This window comes from Zalophus californianus, chromosome 10, assembly GCF_009762305.2.
Source record: "Zalophus californianus isolate mZalCal1 chromosome 10, mZalCal1.pri.v2, whole genome shotgun sequence".
NCBI classification, from domain to species: domain Eukaryota; kingdom Metazoa; phylum Chordata; class Mammalia; order Carnivora; family Otariidae; genus Zalophus; species Zalophus californianus.
Genome location: NC_045604.1, coordinates 106,817,098 through 106,840,165, shown reverse-complemented (window position 1 = coordinate 106,840,165; position 23,068 = coordinate 106,817,098). Strand labels below are relative to the sequence as shown.

At 46.9% G+C, this 23,068-nt stretch overlaps 2 protein-coding genes across 9 annotated transcripts in view; one reads left to right on the top strand and one right to left on the bottom strand.

Annotated features, from left to right (window-relative positions):
- Nucleotides 1-199: 199 nt before the first annotated feature.
- On the bottom strand, nucleotides 200-7,182 carry GPC2 (glypican 2). The gene is made up of 10 exons (XM_027611088.1): nucleotides 6,785-7,182; nucleotides 5,961-6,119; nucleotides 5,360-5,682; nucleotides 4,438-4,518; nucleotides 3,492-3,654; nucleotides 3,148-3,278; nucleotides 2,760-2,933; nucleotides 2,517-2,656; nucleotides 2,255-2,430; nucleotides 200-1,096 (listed from the first exon to the last, which is right to left on the bottom strand). Exons 1-10 carry the CDS (start codon nucleotides 6,948-6,950, stop codon nucleotides 846-848), a joined length of 1,764 nt encoding a protein of 587 aa, XP_027466889.1. The 5' UTR covers nucleotides 6,951-7,182; the 3' UTR covers nucleotides 200-845.
- Nucleotides 7,183-7,439: 257 nt separating this feature from the next.
- STAG3 (stromal antigen 3) overlaps nucleotides 7,440-23,068 on the top strand; it is a 28,911-nt gene continuing 13,282 nt past the window's right edge. For 5 of the 8 annotated variants that reach the window (XR_003523019.2, XR_003523020.2, XM_027611085.2 and 2 more), the window contains exons 1-14: nucleotides 7,440-7,809; nucleotides 8,482-8,643; nucleotides 10,113-10,215; nucleotides 10,631-10,747; nucleotides 14,473-14,569; nucleotides 15,420-15,496; nucleotides 15,790-15,994; nucleotides 16,549-16,700; nucleotides 19,975-20,048; nucleotides 20,844-20,967; nucleotides 21,431-21,529; nucleotides 21,740-21,819; nucleotides 22,378-22,485; nucleotides 22,752-22,866. Coding sequence is in view for 6 of the 8 variants with exons in the window: in XM_027611085.2 (XP_027466886.1) it covers nucleotides 8,492-8,643; nucleotides 10,113-10,215; nucleotides 10,631-10,747; nucleotides 14,473-14,569; nucleotides 15,420-15,496; nucleotides 15,790-15,994; nucleotides 16,549-16,700; nucleotides 19,975-20,048; nucleotides 20,844-20,967; nucleotides 21,431-21,529; nucleotides 21,740-21,819; nucleotides 22,378-22,485; nucleotides 22,752-22,866 (1,503 nt within the window). In the remaining 2 variants the exon portion in view is untranslated. Of the gene's footprint in view, nucleotides 7,810-8,087; nucleotides 8,158-8,481; nucleotides 8,644-10,112; nucleotides 10,216-10,630; nucleotides 10,748-14,472; nucleotides 14,570-15,419; nucleotides 15,497-15,789; nucleotides 15,995-16,548; nucleotides 16,701-19,974; nucleotides 20,049-20,843; nucleotides 20,968-21,430; nucleotides 21,530-21,739; nucleotides 21,820-22,377; nucleotides 22,486-22,751; nucleotides 22,867-23,068 lie in introns of those variants that run through there. The other 3 variants (XM_027611083.2, XM_027611086.2, XM_027611087.1) reach the window with 3 other exon arrangements.

The following is a 23,068-nucleotide window of genomic DNA, read 5'->3' as shown; positions in this document are numbered from 1 at the left end:
AAAGGCACCTCAGGTTCAGGAAGAATTTTGCCGGTCCCCACAATTCTCCCCACTTTACAGATGAAGGGGCTCAGACCCAGAGGGTGGACAGCTTGCCCAAACGGAATGACAGGGGGCAGGTTCCAAGAGAGGTCAGAAGCTTCTGCCGGGAGCCTGGGCTCAGGGAAGGATGCTAAAAGTCCAGAGTCACACACAGGGTTCAATACGTTAGCTGTTTATTTGTGGAATAAACACTGAATCCAACACTGAAGCATGAAGTGTGGAAGCTTGTGAAGGATGTGGATGACAGAGATCATGAGAGGAGCTCTTTTTTTTCTTTTTGGTATTTTAGTTTTAAGAAATTGATACTGAGAAAACTCCAGAGAAACCAGGCCCACAGATCTTGACCCTATTCACATACCCTAGTCCCCTGCCCTGCACCCCATCAGCACCCAGCTTTGTCCCTCTGAGCCCAGGTGGCCCACCCCTCCCCACTTCCAGCTTCTTTCGAACCCCATCCCCAGTGGCAACTCTAAAACTCCTCCCTTTTTCCTTGTTGGGGCTGACAACTGGCCCAACATAGAGGCTTGGTTGGTGAGTACACCTCCTTCCTAAATAAATACGCCCGGCTCCCTCCTCCCCGGACTGTAAATGAAAAAATAAATATTGTGAACACCCACCCACCCACCCACCCCCAACCCACCAATGGTAATCTCCTGGATTTGGGGCCCCAGCCATTCACCCAAAAAGTCCCTTTCTCTACCTCTCTGCATCCCCCTTCGATTCCTCCCCAGACCCAGCTGAAGGGCAGGGGGGAGGAGGGGAAGGGCCATGAACCCTTCTGATGCTAGGGCACCCATCCCCTGTTATCTTGGTCCAAGCAGGGCCAGGGCTGACAGGAAGAGAATGAGAATGGGTTGGGTGTGAAAACCAACAGATGTCCCCCCAGTCCTGCTCCTGCCCTGGTTGTGGCGGACAAGGACACCTCCTCCCTTGCCCCCACTAACGTCCCTTCGAGGAGGGCGAGGCAGCCTGGCTGGGGGGGCCACAGCTGCTGCCCCAGCCATCCAGTCATCTGCATAGTGCTGTCCCTCTCCAGAACCACTGGCGTCTTCATCTGCAAGAAGGAAAGGATCAGAGGCAGGGTTGAGAAAGAGAGGCAGTGGGAGACAGACACAGCGAGAGGAGGAGCAGGGCGAGAGACAATTTAACATTAAAAACAGAAAGGAGGGGCGCCTGGGTGGCTCAGATGGTTGAGCGTCTGCCTTTGACTCAGGTCATGATCCCAGGGTCCTGGGATCGAGTCCCGCATCGGGCTCCCTGCTCCTTGGGAGCCTGCTTCTCCCTCTGCTTCTCCCTGTCTCTCTCTTTCATGAATAAATAAATAAAATTTTTAAAAAAAACACAAACAAACAAACAAAACAGAAAGGAGATGGGGCGTGTGGTTGGCTTAGTCGGTTAAGTGTCTGCCTTTGGCTCAGGGTCCTGGGATGGAGCTCCGCATGGAACCCGCATCAAGCTCCTCACCGGCTCCCTCTCCCTCTGCCTCTCTCCCCTCCCACTTGCTCTCGCTCATTCTGCTCTCTCTCTCTCACTCTTTCAAATAAGTAAATATCTTTAAAAAATAAAAACAGAAGGAAGAGATGGGAGAGAGACACAGGTAGATAGATGGAGATTGGGAAGAGGGAGAAAGTGAGTGACATGAAGGCGAAGGGACAGATCAGACAGATGTAGGAATGAGAGAAGAAAAGAGACAATGAGACAGAGGCAGAACAGAGAGAGAGATGGGGAGAGAGGATACACAGGAAAAGACAAAACAGATGCACACAGAAGCAGCAAGCAGACAGAAAAAGGGGTGTTGAAGGAGAGACAAATGTAAGACAGAGACGTGTCTGTGCCTTGCTTCTCTGGCAAACTCTATCCTGGGAGCCAGCCCAATGGCCCCCCACCGAGCTTCCCCACCTCCCCCAGGTTGCAAGCCCTCCCCAACAACCCACACCCTTTTGCTCGATCTAAGAGGCTTCCCGCTGTTCTGTAAGGCTGTTTTGGTGTCTCCCCAGTGGGCTGTGAACTCAAGGATGGAGACCCTGCCATAGGTCTTCTACCTCTCAACTTTGAGGTAAGCGTTCAGTAAAGGCGTGTTCAAAGAAGGAAAAAAGGAATGAATAACTGAGGAGAGATGCGAGGGGAGGGGCTCAGAAGGCAGTGGGCGGGGCCGGGTCGGATCGCAGACAGCCGGGAGGAGCGAAGCGCTCCGGGCGCCCGGGGTTCTCACCCCAGTCGTCCAGTTCCAGGTCGCGTCCCAGCGCGGCCACCCTCATCCTGGTCGTCGCCGCCCGGAGCTGCAGCCGCCGCCTCCGCGTCTGGAGGTCGGTGCTCGAGTCTTCCTTGCCCAGCTCTGGGTTATCGAGCTGCTCGGACGGGGAGACCCCGACCACAGGCGACAAATACCTGCGGGCAGAGCAGCCCCGAAGGCTCCCGCCCGGCCCCGACTTGCCCGCCCCGCGCCCGGCCAGCCCGCCGCCGCCCAGTCTCACCGGCCCCGCCCAGCTCCGGTCCAGCAGGGAGCCGCCTCCTTCGAGATGTCCGCTGCCATGCGGGGGTCCCCGCACACGGCCAGAGGCAGCCCGGCCCAGAAGCCCCTCACCCGGCCCAGCCGCTCGCGGAGCTCCCACACCTGGGCGAGTAGAGAGCGCGGCTGGGCTGGAGCATGCGCCCCCCCACTACCCGTGTCCCTCCCCCCGGCCCCCACCGCCGCCCCCTCTCTGCCCCCCACTCACCAGGCGGTTCAGGCTGGTGCTCCCAGGCGTCGTGGGCCTCTCCTCCGTACCTGGCACCCCTGCCGCCCCCACCGCTCCCGCCGAGGTCCAGAGGCGCCCCACCTCTTCCGGGGGGGCTGGGGCTCGGCGGCTGCGGCCTTGTACCCGTTGGGGGTTCCCACATTGCTGAAACACCTAAGGCACAAGGAAGAGGACCCCTCTAGTCATCCTGAGATGAGAACCACACAGTGTCCTCACTCCCAACACCCCAGTCTCCCTGACACCCCACACTGCCCCCTGCTCCAGACCCTCAGCTCCGCTCATCTCTCTCCTGTACCCCAACACCCCCCCTGCACGGTCTTCCCTCCTCCTCAGGCTGACACTCCCACCCTTCTCATGGCCCCTGTACCTGGGCTGACACTGCCACACTGTTTTCCTGCAGATACATCAAAGCTTCTGAGATCCTCACCCCAATGGACTGAGCTGCCAGCTCAAAAGAAAAAGAGCCCTGGAGCTTCTCAGCCAGGAACAGGAGACCATCTTGAAGGAGGGGAAGAAAGAGAAAGGGTGTCATGAGGGACTGTGATGCTCCCACAAATCCTGACCTGGGTCTTGAAGGGAAGCAACAAGGTGTGGATAGGAGAAACATGAGAACAGTCTCTCAACTCCGTAAGGTTTAAAACTCCCTCCCCAGTCCACCCCAAGGTATTCCAAACACAAACAGCCCTCCCAGGCCCTCCTGAATCCCCTCACCCAGATAGGCCCCCCAGTCAGGATCCAGTCCGTGGCTTCGGAGACAGCCATTGGCCACATTGAGGCAGAAGCCCCGGCAGGGTGGCAGCGAGGGGATGCCCCGACAGAGGGGGCAGCCAGTCAGACGCATCACAGCCTGCCTGCATCCTTCAGACATGGGCACCTGGGGGCAGACAGCAGGACTTGTCATTCACAAACACAGTGGCTGCACTCAGCCAAGCTTGGTGCTGGACAGAGAGAAATCAAATACCGCACCTCACCTTCCCCAGGCTCTCTGTGGAGAGCTGGATGTGAATGTCTAGGCTTAGTGACCCCATGTGGCAGCAGGTAAGACCTGAAGACTGCCACAGATCTGATAAAGAAGTTTCCCAGGGGCCAGGCTACAGATACGTCCTTCTTGGCGGGGGGGATTAGAGAGGCAGTGGGGAGAGCCGTCTGAGAAAAGGTTCAAGAAGAGAGAGGCCATCGTGGTTGAGAAGAGAAGAGACTGGGGATGCAGGAGGTAAAGCTGGGAGGTCAGGGAGAAAATGGGTGGTGAAGAGAGGGCTTTGAAGGCCAAGGCAGGAATCTGGCCTTCAGAAGCAGGGAAGGGGGAGCCATGGAGGGGTCCTGTGGGAAATGGCAGGCGGGGGGGGGGGGGATGGTGGAGGCAGTACTTCAATCTTAGGCTGCTATGGAGATGAGCAGACCACCAGAGGCTGGCAGGGGTCAAGGGGCATCAGAGAGCAAAAAGGGTCAGATAATGGGAGGAGGTCATGGATCAAGACACAAGGGAGATTCCACTCCTGCCCCCCTCCTTCCTGCTTTACCCTGGACACTGGGGCCTCAGGGCTGATATGGGAAGGCCCTGGACCTCTCCAGCTGGCACCTGACTCTTCCTCATAGGGCCTCTCTTACTTCTGCCTCTCCCTCCCTGGGCCCTGCCCACACTCAGGCCCCCTCTAACCTTAAGTGTTTCGCTGACCACATCTCTTCCGGTCTCCAGGCCCTGGATAAAGGCCCGGGCAGCCACCAGGGCCCGGGTTATCTGGGGTAGAGGAAAGAAGGTGAGAGAAACCATAGGGTCAGTCATGGTTCAGTCAAGACTGGAACCAAGACACCACACCAAGGGCACAAGCAGTGGGGGTTAGGTGTGTGGAGTTATGGTGGGGCTGTTAGGACGGTCAGGTGGTACAGGAAGGCAGGTTCAAGGAATATAATTCCTTGAACTGTATTCAAAGGAATTATAGTCTAGAAGGATAAAGGGGAGCTGGGTTTGGGAAGAAATGGAGGGATTGTGTTTTATAGGGCTTGGCGACGGAAGGATGGCATATCAGAACAAACACTGAACTTAAAGCCAGAAGACCTGGGTGTAAGATACACCTCTACCACTTCCTGGCTGTGCAACCCTAACTTCTGGGAGGCTCAGTTTTCTTATCTGTAGAATAGGGATACCACTATCTATCTCAAAAAGTTACTAGAGCAATTAAATGAGATACTGTAAATGAAAGTCTGTCTCGACTATTCAGTGCCCAATTCATGGTTAGTTGAACCACAGGAAGTCAAGATATTAGGCTTAGGGAGCAATTAGCAGAAAGGCGTCTGGGGGCCAAGAGCAGGTGAATGGGTCAGGGATTTGTATGAAACTAGGGCACAGAATGAGAATAAGGGAGTACCCAATTAAAGGAGGCCAAAGAGCATGGGGTCAGGCAGAGGGGACCGGGGCTCAAGATAGGGGCCACCAGGTCAGAGATGGCTGCCATGCAGAATTGGGGCGATCACTAGGTCAGGGGTGACTGGGGCATGAGAGGGGAGTTGGGGTGAGTGGTGCACAGCTCAGAGGTCACCAGGTCAGAGGTGGCTGAAGCTCAGGCTTTGGGGCCTCTCACCTGCAGGTGGAGGCGGTGGGGTGCATCCCCGAAAGGCTTCAGAGAGTCATCAGCAGAGGAGGCGAGGCGAGTGAGGCAAAACAGGTAGTCGGGGGAGAAGGTGTACTGTGGATGCAGCAGGGGGAAAAATCTCTCCAGGAGCTGTGCCCAGAAATCCACCAAAGCGTCATCTAACCCCTCACCGGACCTCTCATAGTAGTCCCGCAGCCGAGAGAACAGGCCACTGAATACAGGGGCGTGCTGGGAATACAGGCGGCCGAAGGAGTGGTGGAAGAGCAGGGCCAGAGAGCGCTCAGATGACAAGAGTATCTCCCGAAAAAGGTCTGTGGCAAAAGTGGAGAAAGGAGTGTGAGGTGGAGTGAGGCCAGAGAAGGATGGAAAATTGAAAGGGCGGAGGCAGGAAGAGACGGGGATGGGGAGACAAGAGAAAAGTGAGTTAGAGCCTCAGGAACTCTTAGAGACCTGAGAATACTGGGGGGGGGGGGTGACCCTGGACAGAATCTGGGGGTGGTGGTGGAAGGGGGCTAAGGCAGGATGCTTGCTGGGGTCATGAGCACAGAGAGGAGGTGTGAGGCCAGGTTTGGGGACCGCAAGTCCTCACCATCAAATTTTCTGTGCCAGGAAGCCAGCGTGTGAACCAGGAATGAGCTGCTCTCCTCCACCAGGCCTCGGAAGGTGGTCTCAGTCTCCCAAGTCAGCCTCTGCTCTATCTCACTGGAACAGCAGGTGTACTCCTGGGGACAGATCCGGAGGTGCTCACCTGGACAGAGGAGACACAGAAGAATGGGGGAAGGGAGAATGCTATCATGTAATTCCTTCCTCTTTCCGTCTGTCTAGGGGGCTATCCTTTCTCTTCTACCTGCTTTCTTTTCTATTGTCTCTCCCTCATCCCCACCTGACCCTATCCCCTCCTTATTGTGCCCTCACCCATCTCGAGTCCACTGGCATTAGTCAAGGGATCAAATAGTAATGAGCCAAATTAGTGATCAGTGTCCTTAGGTGACCCTCCCCAACATCCCACACTCCAGGCCTCTAAGGACTTTCAAGACAGCATCTATGGGAAGAATGGGGTTTGGAGGGGTGGGGTTACTAGGTAAGCAATAAAGTGTTATCACTGAAGGGGCTCTTAGAAATAGCGATGGGAAAAAATTGAGCTGTGAAGAATGAAATACAGAGAGGGTGCTAATTACTAGAACGGGATTCCTAGGGTGGGGGTGGAGTAAGAAACCCATTATGTGAACAGGAGGCTTATTCTGATCCTGGTAAGTAAGTTCAGGAGAAGAGATATTATTGGCATGACTATGGCACGAAAAGATTATTAATAACGGTCATTCTGAAAGGGAGGAGAGTTATTGTGGACCGGGGACGAGCCGCCCCGCCCCCCTCCCTCGCGCCCAATTCTCTAGTCTTCCTCTTTCTCCTCACCTGAGATCAGGGCGGGAGGGAGTAGGCTTAAGCTATATCCCCGGGCCCCCAGCACCTGCCGGGTCTCAACGCAACTCCGGGTGACCTTTGCCTCGCTCCCGGGTCCAGGACCAGGACCGGGACACAGAGACAGCAGCAGAAGCAGAAGAGATCGCAGAGCGGACATAGCTGCTGCCGCCCTGGTTCAGCAAAGTGTGTCCTAAGAAGGAAAGAACAGCCCGAACTCGGGAAGCCGGTTCTCTGCCGCGGGACCTCTCCGCGGGGCAGAGAAAGAGCGCGACCTCGGAAAACTGAACACCGAGCACGATAGCTGGACCAAGCGGCATCTGCGGAGACAATGGGAGCAGGGAGCCGGACAGGGGGCGGGGCCCGAGGCGGGGCCCCGCCAATGATGGTAAGTAGCGGGCCTCAGGGGCGGGGCCTAGGGAGAAATTAAGCCAATGTAGTGGGAAAGCTCGGCAGGGGGGCGGGACTCGGCGGAACTAAGGAGGCTGGTGGGGGAGGGGCGTAGCCTTTCTTGGGGGCGTGGCTATCCGATTCGAAAGGCGGGGCCTGGGTGGAACCCAGCCTATGGCAGTTGAGAAGCCAGAGTGAAGGGGCTACAACTAGTCTAGTGCGAAGCCTGGCCAATGGAGAGAGAAATTGGGGGCAGAGGGGGCGGGACCTGGGTGGAGAAGGGCTAAAGCAGGCTGTCTGCGAGCCCGAGCCCACGTGACGGGGCGGCACGCCGGAAAGCTTGTGCCCGCACGAGGCTGCCCGACCAGCGTGACTGGAACGTGGTGAGCACGAGCTCGCGCACGCCCAAGCCTCGCGACAATTACCAGCAGTGGGACGGGCCGTTGAGCTCGCTCCTGCGCACAACGTGTCTCGTGGCTTCCCGCGTTTTTCTGGATTGTTCCGCCACCGGAAGAGAAGCAGCCGGCGCCCGTCCTGGAGGTGGGGTGACTGCAGAACCCCGAGGGACCGGAGGCAGTGATCTTTCCTCATCCCTGCCCAACCAGACGTCGCTGTTCCGGGTTCAGACAGTGAGGCTCCTCTTGGACCCAAGAATACGCCCTCTCCCCGCACTCCCAGCCCTGAGAGAGGAACCGCCCTCCTCCATGCCTCAGTGGTTTTCTCCAGAGAGGCCAGGAACCCCGAGCCCCAGCCCCCAAGAGACTGATAATCACTCTTTTCAATGGTTAGGAAGCCCCTCAGCCCACTTACCCCAGGATCTTGTCAGAGATACCCTCTTCTGGAAAAACGGAGAACACGAGTTTGTCTTTACTCCTTCAGCGTTTCTGGTCCTGCTCTAATGGCGGCTGCGGCCCCTGATCATTAAGCGCTTCCCCTTCAGTGTGGAATCAGGCTCCAGCCTGAAAATGAAGGAGTGGGTGGGTCCTTTTTTGTTTTGAGGGTTTTTATGTGTAACATGAGCGAGCTGGTCCCCTTGCGCCATGCAATCAACGCTTGGACCCCTGCAGAGAAGGATCTGCTTTAAGCGGCTCTGGGGTGCGTCTTGCTGTGGCCCTGGAGAGCGACTCCCAACCCACATCCATGGGGCTGTGGTGTCTTAGGGCACAACTCTTGTCCCTTTTTGGCGGGGGCATCCACACCCCAACCCCGAGTTGCAGAGCAGTCCCCTTGTAAAGAAAGGGCATGGTTGGAGCTGAGGGTGGAGATGTGGGTAAAGGCCCTTTCCTCTCTTTCTTTCGCAGCTGGACCAGCATGCCTACTCTGCGGCCCTCCTCCTCCCCAAGCAGTGTGTCCTCCCCGCTGCGGAGAGCAGCAGGTGGTGGACAGAGGGGCTTGTCTGCATCCTCTAGTTCGTCTGTCAGTGTGCCCTATGGTGAAAGGGACTCGGAACATACTTCACAGGGGTGAGTGGAGTTAGTGAGAACTTGTTGCGTTGTCTGGCTTTCTCCAGCAGTGCGGGCAGCTTTCCCCTCTGTCTGCCTGTGACTCTGTGAAAACATAAGCTTACTGGTTCAGAACAGTGACCCTTTCCAGCTCTGCTGGCTGGTTTTGGGTTGGTTGGTTTGTTGGTTTTTCTCTTTCCTGCCCTGCATGTTGTAGGCACCAAAAATAATACATCTTCTTCTAAATCCATCATCCAGCTCATCCAAACCTTTCGTGAATATATTTGTATATTCAGCATGTATATAGCCTCTGTCGGGAGTGGGGAGGTGGGGGAAGGAGAAGTAAAGAGTTCTTTATTTGTTTCTTAACAAATAGTATATACTTGTTAGTTGGTGTGTAATGTTCCTTTATTTAGGGATTTTATAAACAGATTGATCTGTCATTATCTATGAGCTTACTTTGTGAAGGTTATAATAATAAATCTTTTTTTATTTTTCCAGGAAAAAAATAACCTCATACAAGATGTGATTTATCTCCTGGTTATTTTTTTAACTTTTTTTTTTTTTAAGATTTTGTTTATTTATTTGACAGAGAGAGAGATCACAAGTAGGCAGACAGACAGGCAGAGGGAGAGGGAGAAGCAGGCTCCCCACTGAGCACAGAGCCCGACATGGGGCTTGATCCCAGGGCCCTAGGATGGACGACCTGAGCCCAAGGCAGCCCTCAACCGACTGAGCCACCCAGGCACCCCTCTCCTGGTTATTTTTTTAATTGGCTTCCTCTGACACCTTTCTCTCGGTGCTACTGTTTGGGACCAGATTTTATCTATGTTATAAACTTAACTCTGATTGATAACACTTGTAAACTTGTTTCAAGGAGTGAAATTTAACTCTAGGCATATATTAATCTCCAGTTTACGTATGAGTAATGTGTGACTTCCCAAGCCACGCTGATTTTTCTCCACAGCAGTGATCCCTCTCCCTGCTTAAGTGAATATCATTTTCTTTTCTTTTTTTTTTTTTAAGATTTTATTTATTTTTCAACAGAGAGAGAGACAGCGAGAGAGGGAACACAAACAGGGGGAGTGGGAGAAGGAGAAGCAGGCTTCCTGCGGAGCAGGGAGCCCGATGTGGGACTCGATCCTGGGACCCTGGGATCATGACCTGAGCTGAAGGCAGACGCTTAACAACTGAGCTACCCAGGCGCCCTCATTTGATTTTCTTATTCAGAGAGAATATTAGGAAGAGGTTGTCTTTTATCCACTCCAGTTTTCATTTTACATCTTCACTGCTTTCTTCAAGTGAAAGTTTTCGTTTAAGATTTTGTCTCTACTCCCTGTTAAAGTAAACCTCTTCTTTAAAAAAAATCTGAATATATTTTTCTCATGGAGAAGGGGTTACAGTTACAGAAAAAGAAATTGTAAATTATTTGCCATTTTATATGGAGGGACTGGGGTTGTGTATCTAAGGAAAACCACACTCTCTCATAGGGATAGTGATTCTTTGTCAGCTGATGAAGGCAGTGACTTTGAAGCTAGCCTGAGACGCAGTGTGAAGAAGAGAGCAGCAAAACGACCACTCAGAACAACCCCAGTGAGTCAATCAGTTTCATTTTTCTTTTGAACCTAGTCTGGGAAGCAGCAAAAACAAACGAAAAACCCCAAAACCCAAACAAAATGAAAATCTAGAAAAGGCTCAGGTAATATGTTTGATGAAAGGACAAAATTTAGAGAGTGTTAAGGGACAGAAGTAGGAGGAAGGCAAATTTTGAAGAGAAAAGAATAAAAGAAGGGTATTAAGAATAGAGAGGAAAAAAAATGGGCTTAAGGGACTTTTTAAAAGAAGAAAAAGTTAGAGATTCACAGTATGAAAATCAGTTATTTTAGATCTTAGTAACTCAAATTCTGCTGTGAAATTGGCAGCTTAAGCCTACTTGTATGACAGTGATGAGACTGTTAACATCACTTTGACGTTTTAAAAATATTTCTGATCTCTTTATACTTACTAGGTGGCAAAACATCCAAAGAAGGGGTCCCGAATGGTACGTGGTCATGGCCAGAAAGACTCAGAGCTACCAGCCAGTGATCTCTTTGATGCTGTGAAAGCTGCCAAAAGTGACATGCAGGTAAAACAGTGTCTCACCCTCTGTTTCTTGATACCATATCTTATCTGTTGTAGAAAGATAAGGACAAATGTTTACAAAATTGATTTAATGGGGATGATGTAGGGAGTATAACCTATATGACGAAAGAGAGATAAGACCATGGAGTAAATCTTTGGAATGATGTAAGGGAGACCTGGGATGTGAGAGAATCCTCCTTTCTTAAAAGTATCACAGAACAGGATAGATTTTACTTTTATTAATCGGGATGGAGGAGGCAAGCAGTGGCATTAGATAATCTGGAGAGAAATCATGCTTGTGGGTGGCAACTTGTTCACCCTTGTCACTCTTTAGCTCCACTTTAACAGTTACACCTAATTCTTTTTCTCCTTCCCTGCATTTCTTTTTTCCATAATTTTATTGTAATTCTGTTATCTAAAAGTGTAGAAGGCTCACATACAGTTTTTAAAAATTTGAATAATCACCCAGATCTCTAGTCTCAGTTCAAGAAACATTAATTGTGCCATAGTATATCTTCTCTCCATCCAGCCCACACAGCCCCTCACCACCCAGAGATAACCACTAGAGTAAATTTTCTGTTAATTATTCCATTGTCTTTCCTTATACTTTTGTTACTAGTGAATATGTTCTTTAAATAAATGAACCATTTTTATAGTTTTCTGTGACTTATTTCGATTATTTGAGATGTAGTCTTATTGATGTGTAGTGTAGATTTTTACAGTTTCTACAACAGTTTTAGATTTTCACGCAGAAGGAGTTTTTCTATTTATATTTTTGTTATTGTTTTCTAACTTGATTGCATTGTAGTCAGGAAAATGTGGTCTTTGAAGCTTATGGAGACTAGCTTTATGACTTAGCATTTAGTTCATTTCCAAAACTATTTCACATGTGCTCAAAGGTGTGTGTTCTCCATTTGTTGGATAGACTGTTCTCTTGGGTGAGATCAAAAGTGTTTAATGTGATACTGCTTTGATATTTCTCTAGGTTTTTGGATTTTTTGTTTGGTTTTGGTCTGGTATGTCAATTACAGAGAGATGTATTAAAATCCACAAAGATGATCTTTTTAATTACTATTTTTGTATTCGTTGTATATTTGTTGCCTAGTAAATTGAACCTTGTTATATATCATCACTTTTTATATTTGAAGACAAAAAATTGTTGGTTCTTATTATATCTGCATTAACTTTATTTTTAGTTAGCATTTGCCTAATACCTTTTTCTATCCTTTTTTTTTTCTCTAAAACTTTATTTTTAAGTAATCTCTCCACCCCACCTGGGGCTCAAATTCACAACCCTGAGATCAAGAGTTCCATGCTCTACTGATTGAGTCAGCCAGGCTCCCCTCCTTTTATCTTTTTACCTTCAATCTTTCTGTGTATGTCTGGAGTCTATCTCCTGCGTGTAGTTTATATCTAGATTATGTTCTTTAATCCATTCTGTTAATCTCTACTTTAACAAGAGAGTGTGATTCATTTACATTTATTGTCACTGTGGGTACATACGAATTTATTTCTACCATTTTATGTGCTTCCACTTTATCTTTTCTGTTTCTTTTTCTCCTCTCTTTGCTTGCTTTTGGATTTCTCTTTTTTTTTAAGATTTTATTGAGAAAGAGAGAGAGAGAGTGAGCATGAGTGGGCAGGGAGAGGGAGAAGCAGACTCCCCACTGAGCAGGGGCCCAATGGGGGCTCGATCGCAGGACCCCAGGATCATGACCTGAGCCGAAGGCAGACACTTAACCGACTGAGACACACGGGTCCCCCTGGATTTCTGTCTTCTATAAGGACCCAAGCACACTTTAATTCTAATTGCCCCTTCCAGTTTTCATACTGTCTTGTAATGTTTTAGTTACACTAGTCTATGTCCCTTCTTCCAACAAAGTAGACATTACCGTTTTATACAATGTTTTTTACTTACATTTTTATCATTTGGCTTATCATTGCTTCTCAAATCTTCCACACAAATTCACCCACTTGTTCAAAGTGTATCCTTTAAAATTTCCTCTAGGTAGAGTTTACTAACTAATTTTTTTTGTTTGCTTATATGAAATGTCTTTTACTCTTGTTCTTGAAAGGTTATTGAAAGGTCTTGAAAGGGTATAGAATTCTAATATATTTTTCTCTCTCAGCACATTGAAAAGATTATTCTAACTTCCCTTATAGCTGCGGAAAGTCAGCTGTCAGTCTAATTTAGCACCGTCTAATACAACATTTTGTAATGATGGAAATGTTATATATCATCATTTAGTATAGTATTCACTAGCCACATGTGGCTATTGAGTACTTCAAATGTGACTGGTGTGACTGAGGAACTGGATTTTTAATTTTTATTTGATTTAGTTTTAAGAGCCATATATGGCTAGGGGCTGGTGTATTTGTGCAGATTTAATTTGTAAATTGTTTTGTTTGTAAGTGTTACATGCAAATCCTTTTTAAGTGATCTCTTTTTGTCTTGATTGTTTTTGAGACTTTGGTTTTGTGTTCTTATATTTTATAGAATTCTTAAAGGTGTAAATTTCCTTTTTATTTGTCATGTTTGAAATCTGTTAGCATCTAGGCTCTGAAGATTGGTGTCTTTCAACAACTGTGGAAAATTCTTTTCTGATACTGCCTCTTTGTCATTCTAGTATCTTCTTCTGCAATTCAATTAGACATTAATTAGAACTTCTCACTCTATTCTCCATGTCTCAATAGCTCTATCAATATTTCTGTTAGTCTCTCCAGGCTGAATTTTGGATAATATCTTTGATTTAATCTTCCAGTTCACTCATTTTTTGTTTTACTGTGTCTAATCTGCTTTTAATCCATTCATTGAAGTTTAAATTGTATTATATTTTTCTATAGATTTTTTTGGCCCTTTTTCAAAATTTATTGTTCTTTGCTTCTTTAAAACTTATCTTTTATTTCTTTATTCATAGGATCATTTATAGTCTGTAATAACTTTAATGTTTGAAGTTTGTGAAAGTAATTCTGTTTTTTTTTCTGCTAAGTCTTATTTCAGTGCCTTATTTCTTTACTAAGTTTCACTGTGAGCTCATTTTTCTTGGAGCTCTGTATGTTGGAATTCTTTGGGCCCTGGGTTAAAGGTGGGTTTTTAAGAGTGGAATCTGCATTTGCTTCTGGTAGTTGACTGGGGACATTCCAGAATCACTTTGAATTAAAATCTCTGATTGAGAGTATTCTGATTGTATAGGTAGTATGGATCTGGACTGCAAATCCAGACCTGACCTGAGAGCTGGCTTGTGGTTATGAATTCTCAAGGGAGAATTCTTTTTTTTTCCCCTTCACCCTACACTAGTCCTAACAGGCTAGTTGCTGTCCTCTTCTGACCTGTAGGTTCATTTCTTATTCCTGCTTCCATGATGTGACTTTTTCCAGCACCTAGCTTTATTGCAGGAGCCTCTCTTTGGACCTCTCTTCCTGGAAAACCCAAAGGCTCTATATCTTATGCTCTGCATTCCATGCAGCTGTCTGGACAGAAAGTCAGGATTTCCAGTGTTTAATAGAACCCCAGGGCAAAAATCAGCTTTCTTATCTCCCAGGATTGCTACCTTCACTTCATTTTTGGCCTGTATGTAATTCTACTTTTCATTCCAGTTCAGCAATACATTTTAAAAGATGTTTTTAATATTTTAATTGGAAGTTTAGCTGTTTCAGTTGGGACAATCATATAGGATCTCCAGTCTGTCATAGTGCCAGAAGTAGAAATCATCCACCTTGTTTTCCTAGTCTTTGGTGGATGAGTGGCTGGATAGCTACAAGCAAGACCAGGATGCGGGATTCCTGGAGCTCGTTAACTTTTTCATCCGGTCTTGTGGATGTAAAGGTGAGGAAATTCCTACTCCTTGGTAATCCCTAGCCCTTTACTCCTATGTTATGAAACTTTTGCGGGACTAGTTGTTTTCTAAATAAAGGGAGAAAGTAAAGCATAAAAAAAGTTTCACTGATTCGACGACATTGTAGATTGGCAAATAGGTAAGTGATCCAGTTAGGGAACTATGTTGTTTTGGAGCTAAGACCCTTTGGGGAAAAATAACTAATCACACTAATGTGATGAAGATGATATTCACAAATTTGAAAATAGACCATTAGACATCTTTTAGTCTTCCTTTCTCTAGATGAAATAATTTTTTATTATTCCTTATTTCCTTAGCCATTTCCTTCCATATTTCTCTATTGAAGCTGTGGGCCCCCAGATCCCCAGAGGTCATGACTTAATTTATTGGGGCAAGATAATCTCAGGCAGGTTGTATTATAAGAATCCAGAATTGGTGTAGCTTTATCGCTTTATTTGTTTGTTTGTTTATTTATTTATTTATTTATTTATATTTATTTATTTATTTAAAGTAGGCTCCACACCCAGCGTGGGGCTTGAACTCACTATCTTGAGATCAAGAGTCACATGCTTTACTGACTGAGCAAACCAGATGGCCTGTTTGGATTTTTTTTAAACCATTGTTTTCCATTGCTTGATTCCTTTGGGTTTTCTAGAGAGCTTGCTTTATAGCAGATACACAGTTGGATGGTAGCAAATTTTATGACTAGGATTCAGGTCTTCTTATTCCCCACCTAAGCTCTTTTCAGTATATTCCGTAGCTCATCTTCAGGTGTATATGCAAATGGTCACGGTGTCCTGTTATTTTTCTCTTAAGTACCTCATCTCCTCCATTCCTCAGGCAATGTGACCCCCGAGATGTTCAAGAAGATGTCCAACTCAGAGATCATCCGGCACCTAACAGAACAGTTTAATGAGGTGGAGGAAGACAACCAGGATTCTCTTGCCACTCTTATTTCAAATACAAGGCCCATTATCCCCCTCTTTCTGATTTTGGGAAAAAGGATAGCTTTTGGAAGGAGTTTAATTTCTTGGGGGCAAAAGGGACCCATAGATGTTATCTGAATATGCCTCTAGAGTTGAGAATAGCAGGAAATGAGGTGTACCTGAGTTATATTTTTATTATACTATTGGGTTTTGACATCCCGAGTCCCTGCGGCTTCATAGGCTTGATAATACTTTTCTCATCCTTTTCATAAATCCTTCTGTAGGACTCAGGAGACTATCCCCTGACAGCACCAGGTCCATCCTGGAAGAAGTTCCAGGGCAGCTTCTGTGAATTTGTGAAGACCTTGGTCTATCAGTGCCAGTATAGCCTTCTCTATGATGGCTTCCCTATGGACAACCTCATCTCCCTGCTCACTGGCCTCTCAGACTCCCAAGTCCGTGCCTTCCGTCACACTAGCACCCTGGCGGGTGAGCACGCACTTTTACTCTGTAAATGTTCTCTGGGAGATTTCCTCTGTTCGCTGGTTCTGGATCTTCTTTCTTACTTCTGTCTTAGCTCTTTATTTCAAGGGCAGTCTTCTTACACTTTAGTCAAGTTTCTCACTAGTGGTATTATAGAAAAGGGTAGATTATAGTGACAATTTTCAGTCTTAACTTTTTTCTCATTGCTCACCTGCTGGGAATATGCTAAGGATTAAAAGAAGGCCAAAAGAGAGAAAAAAGGTCCACTCCAGAACAGTCTTCAGATGTTAGGGTCACCCTGCTCTAGTTTTTCATTTTTACTGCCCTTCCTTTTTTTTTCTTTCCTTTCCTTTTCTTTTCCTTTCTTTTCTTTCTCTTCTGTTTTTTGGTGGCAGTGGTGGCAGCAGTCATGGTAGCTTCCCCCCAACTGCCCCACTTCCTGCTTCCTCCTTCTCTTCCCACTGAAACCACAAGAAGCTTTTTTTCTTTCTTTTTTGAACCTATCCTTGCTCCTCTGACCTAAGTAATAATTCCCTTTTCTTGTTTTTCCTGGCTCAAAGCCATGAAGCTAATGACCTCCCTGGTAAGAGTTGCCCTTCAGCTGAGTCTGCACAAAGACAATAATCAGCGACAGTACGAGGCTGAACGAAATAAGGGGCCAGGACAGAGAGCACCTGAGCGGCTGGAGAGCCTGTTGGAGAAACGCAAAGAAGTAAGAAGTGTTTCCTGCCTCTTCCTTCCCTTTCTCCCAGCTTCCATCCACTGCTGCTGCAGGCCATCTTAGCAGTGCCCAGGCACTTCTCTTTGGTAAGACACAGGCCCCTATGTAACCTTTCAGGCCATGAACAGTGGAGTCTAACAGTGTTAATAGACCCATCCTGTCAGAGGTCATTGCGTGCTTATCTTATTTCTGGGAATGTGAGCTCAATGAATTATTTCTAATTTAGAGTAAATTTCAGAGTTCTTTATAATTCCACTTTGGTTTAGTTTCCATTGTCTACATTCATTATCAGAAATGTGTTTAAGTGTTGTGCTTGCATCTCGTGGAGGCAGTTAATTTTTGACCTGGTCAAGTATACAGTCTGCAGGTCACCACAGGAGTATTAAAGGCCAACCACTGACAAGGGAGGCCAACTGTTCAAGCACTGGAAAGCGATAGGCCTTTCAGTCACTCCTGGGTTCTTTTCCAATTAGCTACTAGTTCTGTGGCCTTATGTAACCTCTAAGCTTCCGTTTCCTTTTCTTTAAAAAGGGGATAATTCTACCATTTTATGAAGATTAAATGAGATGGTGAGTGAATTGCCTAGTCTGGCACAGAATAGGTATTTGCTTTATTTCCTTTCAAACTTAAAGATCACCGGATGACATAAGCCCTAATAAAATCTTTTACATCGATTAAACCTTCAAACAGCTATGTCTGTCACAAGACGCTGACTTCCCCCCTACTCTCCAGTAGTGTCTGAGACTCCCCGAGCATGAGGTTGGCAGGACTCCCCATTGTCTCACTGCACCAACTGACTGTTTTCCCACCCCTCACCAAGGTCTCTTCCATGGTAAACCTTCTTTCCTCGCTCTCACTATTTTCAATGTCCGTATGATCTTAAACCTTATGTACTTAAGGTTTGTTTCAGGCCTTAAATTGAGTCTACCACCATGAATCTTTATTTGACTTGTCTAGGTTCTTGTTTTATTGGTTATTATTTCTCTTTTGGTTTTTATTTTTTATTTTATTTTATTTTTATATTTTAAAGATTTTATTTATTTGACAGAGGGAGAGCACGAGCGCACAAGTAGGCAGAGTTGCAGGCAGAGGGACAAGCAGACGCCCCACTGGAGCAGGGAGCCCCATGTGGGACTCGATCCCAGGACCCTGGGATCATGACCTGAGCCGAAGGCAGATGCTTAACTGACTGAGCCACCGAGGCGCCCCTATTTTGTATATTTTTAAAAGATTTTATTTGAGAGAGAGAGGGAGAGGGAGCACAAGCAGGGGGAGGGGCAGAGGGAGAAGTAGACCCCCGATGAGTAAGGAGCCCAGGCCCCTGGGATCATGACCTGAGCTGAAGGCAGCCGCCCAACTGAGCCACCCAGGCACCCTTGGTTTTGGTTTTTAATCGCTTCCTCCCCACTGTTTTTTGCTCTTCATGTATAAATAAATGTCTGTAGGCCCCTGGTCCTTTATTCTTCTCTGTGAAGTACTCCATCTTTGTCCTTTTTAGTATTTCTTACTTCCTTAATTTCCAACTGAATCCTTTTTTGCTACCTAGCTTTTCTTTGAAATTATTCTCTCCAAACCAGTGACTTCCTAATCCCTGTGGTCAATGGCCTTTTCTCAATCTCCTTTCTCCAAACTTCTGTAGAATTTGGTACTGATGACACACTTTTCCTCCTTCCTTCGATCCCTCTTTCTCCTTTTCTTCATTTTTTATTTATTTGTTTTAAAGATTTTATTTATTTGACAGAGAGTGCACCAAGTGAGCGCACAAGCAGGGGGAGTGGTAGGCAGAGGGAGAGGGAGAAGCAGACTCCCCACCGAGCCCAGGAGCCCGAGGTGGGGCTGGATCTCAGGATCCTGGAATCATGACCTGAGCTGAATGCAGACGCTTAATGACAGAGTCAACCAGGCTCCCCCCTTTTCTTATTTGAGAGAGAGAGAGTGCGCACCTGCATGCACATGTGGGAGGAGGGGCAGAGGGAGAGTCGGCGGGTGGGGGGGGGTGATCAGCGGGAGAGAAAATCCTCCAGCGGACTCCCTGCTGACCACAGAGCCCGACACAGGGCTCTATCCCAGGATCCTGAGATCCTGAGATCCTGACCTGAGTCAGATCAAGAGCCGAAACCGACTGAGCCATCCAGGCGCCCCTTCCTTTTCTTTTCAATATGAAAATTTCTAAACATTTTAAGAAATAGGGACACTGGTAGAGTGAACGCTGTATACAAATTACGTAGATTTAACAACTAATATTTCACCATATTTGCCTCTTTTTTTTGATATTTTACAGTCAATTGTAAACGTACTGGTATTTCCACCTAAAGACTTAAATTGTGTACTCTACAAAAATATTTTAAAAAGTCATCTAAAAAATTATCCCATTAACCCAATAACATTTTCATATTCAAAAATATTAATAATCCTTAATATTTTCTAACCCCAATTCATATTTAAATTTCTCTGTGTGTCTGCAAAATGCCTTTTATAAAAGTTGATTAATTCCAACCAGGATTTAATTAAGGATTATGCACTGTATTTGTATTTCTTAAGCCTCTTTTAATCTTATATAGAACTTCTGCCTCCCGTATTTTCCCCCCAGTACGTTGATTTATTGAAGAGGTAGGGTCAGTTGTCCTAAAGAACATTTTCTTATAATTCTGCTTCCTTGTTGTTCCTGTAATTCTTATCATTCTGCTTCCTTGATATCTATCATTCATCTAATCCAGGGTTTCTCAACAATGGCACTATTGACACAGGGGGTTGTCTTGCCATTGCAGGATGTTTAACAGCATCCCTGGCCTCTATCCACTAGATGGCAGTAGTATCCCCTCCCAGGAGTGACCACCAAAAAATTGTTTTCAGAAGTAGCTAAATGTCCCCCGAGGGGCTCCCAGTTGAGAACAACTGGTCTAATCTCTTCCCTCTCTTCTTCTGCTAGTTCTACTTTTTCTGTCAAACTGCATTTATTAAAAATTCATTTTCTCAACTGTTTTTAGTCGAAAACATATGTAACTACCACCGAGCGCCTGTAAATAGCCAAAGATAGCCAGAATAACCAGACCCAGAGGGGAATACTTTTTTTACAAAAACACAAAGAAACCCTTGAGGCATTAGTTGGTTATATAGCTTCTTCTAGAATTAGAAGGTTTTCAGGGGTTCAGACTGTGTCCTGTTAATAAATAAGAAGTAGATGGAAGTCATACTTTACTGTACTTGTGTGGCTTTATACCAGTGGGGCACAAGAAAGATTGACCTGTTCCTCCCTGTCCTGCAGCTCCAAGAGCATCAAGAGGAGATTGAGGGGATGATGAATGCCCTTTTCAGGGGTGTCTTTGTGCATCGGTACAGGTGAGTCAATGGGCTCCTCTCTTTGAAGCAGCTGGCCCTTGGTTGTAGAGTCTGTAAAAGCAGCAAGGCCGCTCTCCTGACCCTGGTTATTTGGTGAGTCCTAGCACTAATGCAGCTGGGGGGAAAACTTTGACAACAGATGGTTTGAATTAGTAAGGTTTAGTTCATCCCCAACTACAAAGGCTCTTGTAAGCTCTTTTGGGAGAGAAAATAAGAGAATAAGGCATTGTTGATACTATTCTGCCCCAACTTTGCAAAAGACTTTCCCATCCACATCTTCCTGGGACTGGAGACCTAAGAGAACAAGAGCAAAGAGCCGAAAGACGGGCTTTCCCAAGGGCGTGCCACTTGGCAGGCCTTTGCCTGGCCCAGCCTGCTGGGTCACTGTCCTAAAAACAGGGGAGTCTTACACCGTTTAAAAGAACTAGTGGAATTAAGTTAAAAACAGCATCCATATTTTTTTTCTCACTCATAACTAGATCTCAGCCGCTGCTTTCCAGAACTCTTCAGCTGATTTAATCTTTTCTTCGAGTGGAAGTTTGGTCGACGGTTAAATTAACTTCCAAAGTCAGTTTTAAAAGGGGCAAGGAGGATACGCTCGATAATTTTATGCAGTATTACAGACAGAAAGTGTTTATTTTTTATGTATTTACACTGGGAGGAGAAGATTAAAGGCATGGGGCAGGGTATTTAGTGAAGAAAATAGATTCTTCTGTGGCAGGAAGATGTGTGGGAGAATGGAAAGTGAGTTTGGAAAGAAGGTGCTAGGGGGTCGGTTTCTCTCTCTCTGCCTAGGGATGTCCTTCCTGAGATCCGTGCTATCTGCATCGAGGAGATTGGGTCTTGGATGCAAAGCTACAGCACATCTTTCCTCACTGACAGCTATTTGAAATATATTGGCTGGACCCTGCATGATAAGGTGCGTGTTGAAGTCTCTTTTCTCCTTTTCCCCCTCACCCTCTTCCTGCCCTAAGATGCTGCAGCTTTTCCTGGTTCTGCCATTTGGAAGCTTCACTAGTGGTCAGCCCATCAAGGAAGGCAATGGACCTCAAAACTCCTCAGTATTGGGTAAGATAAGGCAAAAGAGAGAAGGCTACATCCAGGAGATGGAACACCTCAAAACCAGAGTACGGAGAGAAAGACTTTCCCTAGGAAAAGCAAGAAATGGATTGGTAGGGCAAGTGCTAGGATGGTAGCCAAAAGGTCCTTTTCGTTGTGCTTGTTAGATTCTGCTGTGATCCTTTTGTTCGTTATCTCTGAGTCATCCCCAAGTCCTCAGCATGCAGGACACCAAGGCCCAAAAAGAGTAATCTGCCAGAGGGATATGAAGGCCCAGTGGGGGTTGAGTAGAGGAATAGTCATATTTCCATTTTCCTTGATAGCATCGAGAAGTCCGTCTGAAATGCCTGAAGGCTCTAAAAGGGCTGTACAGCAGCCGGGATTTGACTGCCCGCCTGGAGCTCTTTACTAGCCGCTTCAAGGTAAAATCGGGACAGTACTCCTGTGCTTGGCTCTGTCTTGTGGTTCCCATTTCCCCACCTCATCTTCCATTCCTGTTGCTCTTATGTGTCTACAGCTATCCCAGCATCTGCCTCCACGCCTTCTCTTTGGGAATCTCTCAAATTCTATGAGAGCGTGATGTTTGGGGATGGGTACAATGAAGTATTGAGCGATGTGTTCTTTCCTTACAGGACCGGATGGTTTCCATGGTCATGGACCGAGAGTATGATGTCGCAGTGGAGGCCGTCAAGTTACTAACACTTATCCTGAAGTGAGTCCTGGGGAATGGGGAGGCGTGCATCTCAGAGTCTGACCTTTCCAACATCAGAAAGGCCCTTCTGGAGCCCTTTTCCCCCACCTATCATAAGTTGACACTTCCTTATGTACAGGTTGAAAGAGGTCATTCCTGAGTTGCAGGATCTCCAGGAAAATCTCCTATCTTCTCGAACTCTCTATACTCCTCTGTCTTTCACTCGTCATTTAAAAGTTCTTTGTCGGGTGCCTGGGTGGCTCAGATGGTTAAGCGTCTGCCTTCGGCTCAGGTCATGATCCCGGGGTCCTGGGATCAAGTCCCGCATCGGGGACTTCTCCCTCTGCCTCTGCCTCTCTCTCTCTCTTTGACTCTCATGAATAAAAAAAATAAATAAATAAAAACAAGTTAAAAAAATAAAAAAATAAAAGTTCTTTGTCAGTTAATCTTCATTGCTTTTCTTTTTGGTTCCTCTTTGGATTGTTCCAAATCCTCATTTGCCTCTCTTTATTTCTAGCCTTAGTTGTGCTAGAGGACAACATCCATAACCACCTGCTTTTTACTCTTTTGTCTTGACAGGAACATGGAGGGGGTGCTAACAGATGCAGACTGTGAGGGCATCTACCCTGTTGTGTATGCCTCTAACCGAGCCCTGGCGTCTGCTGCGGGGGAGTTTCTGTACTGGAAGTGAGTAGGAGCCTCTCGTTTGTTCCTATGACACTGTCCTCTGTTTCCTCTCCTGCATCGGCTGCTGCTCTTCCCAGGGACCACCCACCATACCCGTTAAAGTCTCTTTTGGTGTTGCCTATCCCCTCTCAACTCCTTGAGGCTTTCCCTGCCTCTGTACCTCTTTCCCTTAAAGCTCTCCTTGGACTCTTTCTTTCCCCCGTCGTGATTATTCCACTCCTCATTTGCTCCCGTGCGCGGCTCTTTCCCCATGTTTGTTCTACCAGGCTCTTCTACTCTGAGTGTGAGACTAGAACAGTGGGTGGGAGACAGCGACGCCGAAGTCCACGCGCCCAGAGGACTTTTTTCCACCTTCTGCTGTCCTTCTTTGTGGAGAGTGAGGTGACGTATGGGAAGGAGTTATTTGGCTGTTGTGCCTAAGACCTGCTGGTGGAAAAGGATGGGAGCTGGCGCTGCAGGAAGGAAAGACACGGTTTATCAGTATTTACCAGAATTTTCTAACGTGGCCTCAGTAACTTAACAGGCACCTTTTTCAAATGAAATCTTATCATTTGCAGTGACGTAGGTGGAACTAGAGGGTGTT